The sequence below is a fragment of the Nanorana parkeri genome, unplaced genomic scaffold (genome assembly GCF_000935625.1).
Source record: "Nanorana parkeri isolate BGI_ZX_2015 unplaced genomic scaffold, ASM93562v1 scaffold3736, whole genome shotgun sequence".
Classification (NCBI taxonomy): Eukaryota; Metazoa; Chordata; class Amphibia; order Anura; family Dicroglossidae; genus Nanorana; species Nanorana parkeri.
Genome location: NW_017310004.1, coordinates 32654 through 33253, shown reverse-complemented (window position 1 = coordinate 33253; position 600 = coordinate 32654). Strand labels below are relative to the sequence as shown.

At 51.8% G+C, this 600-nt stretch overlaps 1 protein-coding gene across 1 annotated transcript in view; it reads right to left on the bottom strand.

Moving 5' to 3' along the window:
• Window positions 1-301: 301 nt before the first annotated feature.
• The window catches only part of FUK (fucokinase), a 16082-nt gene continuing 15783 nt past the window's right edge, over window positions 302-600 (bottom strand). Inside the window, 1 exon segment of the mRNA XM_018575285.1 lies at window positions 302-310. Coding sequence (XP_018430787.1) covers window positions 302-310 — 9 coding nt within the window.

The window sequence follows — 600 nt, the reverse complement described above, 5'->3', positions numbered from 1 at the left end:
TGTTTCTGATGCCGTTTTTTTGTGTTTTCTTTCCAGGTGACGGAGATCCTGGACTACTGGGGCCCCAATTCAGGGCCCCTGACCTGGAGACTCACCCCCGCGGAGGTCCGACAAGTTCTGGCTTTACGCATAGACTTCCGCAGCGAAGACATCAAACGTTTGCGGCTGTGAAAGGCGATAATATTACAGAGCGGGGGCGGCTCCGGCACCAACCGCCCGGGCTCAGCCGGCTGCGGAGGACGCGTTGTCACCGGCGATCACATTCTCTGTATACAGATGGAGGACGCGTTGTCACCGGCGATCACATTCTCTGTATACAGATGGAGGACGCGTTGTCACCGGCGATCACATTCTCTGTATACAGATGGAGGATGCGGACGCGTTGTCACCGGTGATCAGACTTTATTCTCTACATTTCGGGGGCATTTCCTGATGAAGGTACTTTCTGTGCACACAATGATTTCTATACCACAAATAAAGGAACAGATATTTTATAACATTGCAGAACCCCAACTATGCCCCTCCCCCAAAATACTGGGGCGCCATCCTATAGGATCTTCTTTTGGTGTGCGGTGACAACGAGGATTGGCTTTCTCTATT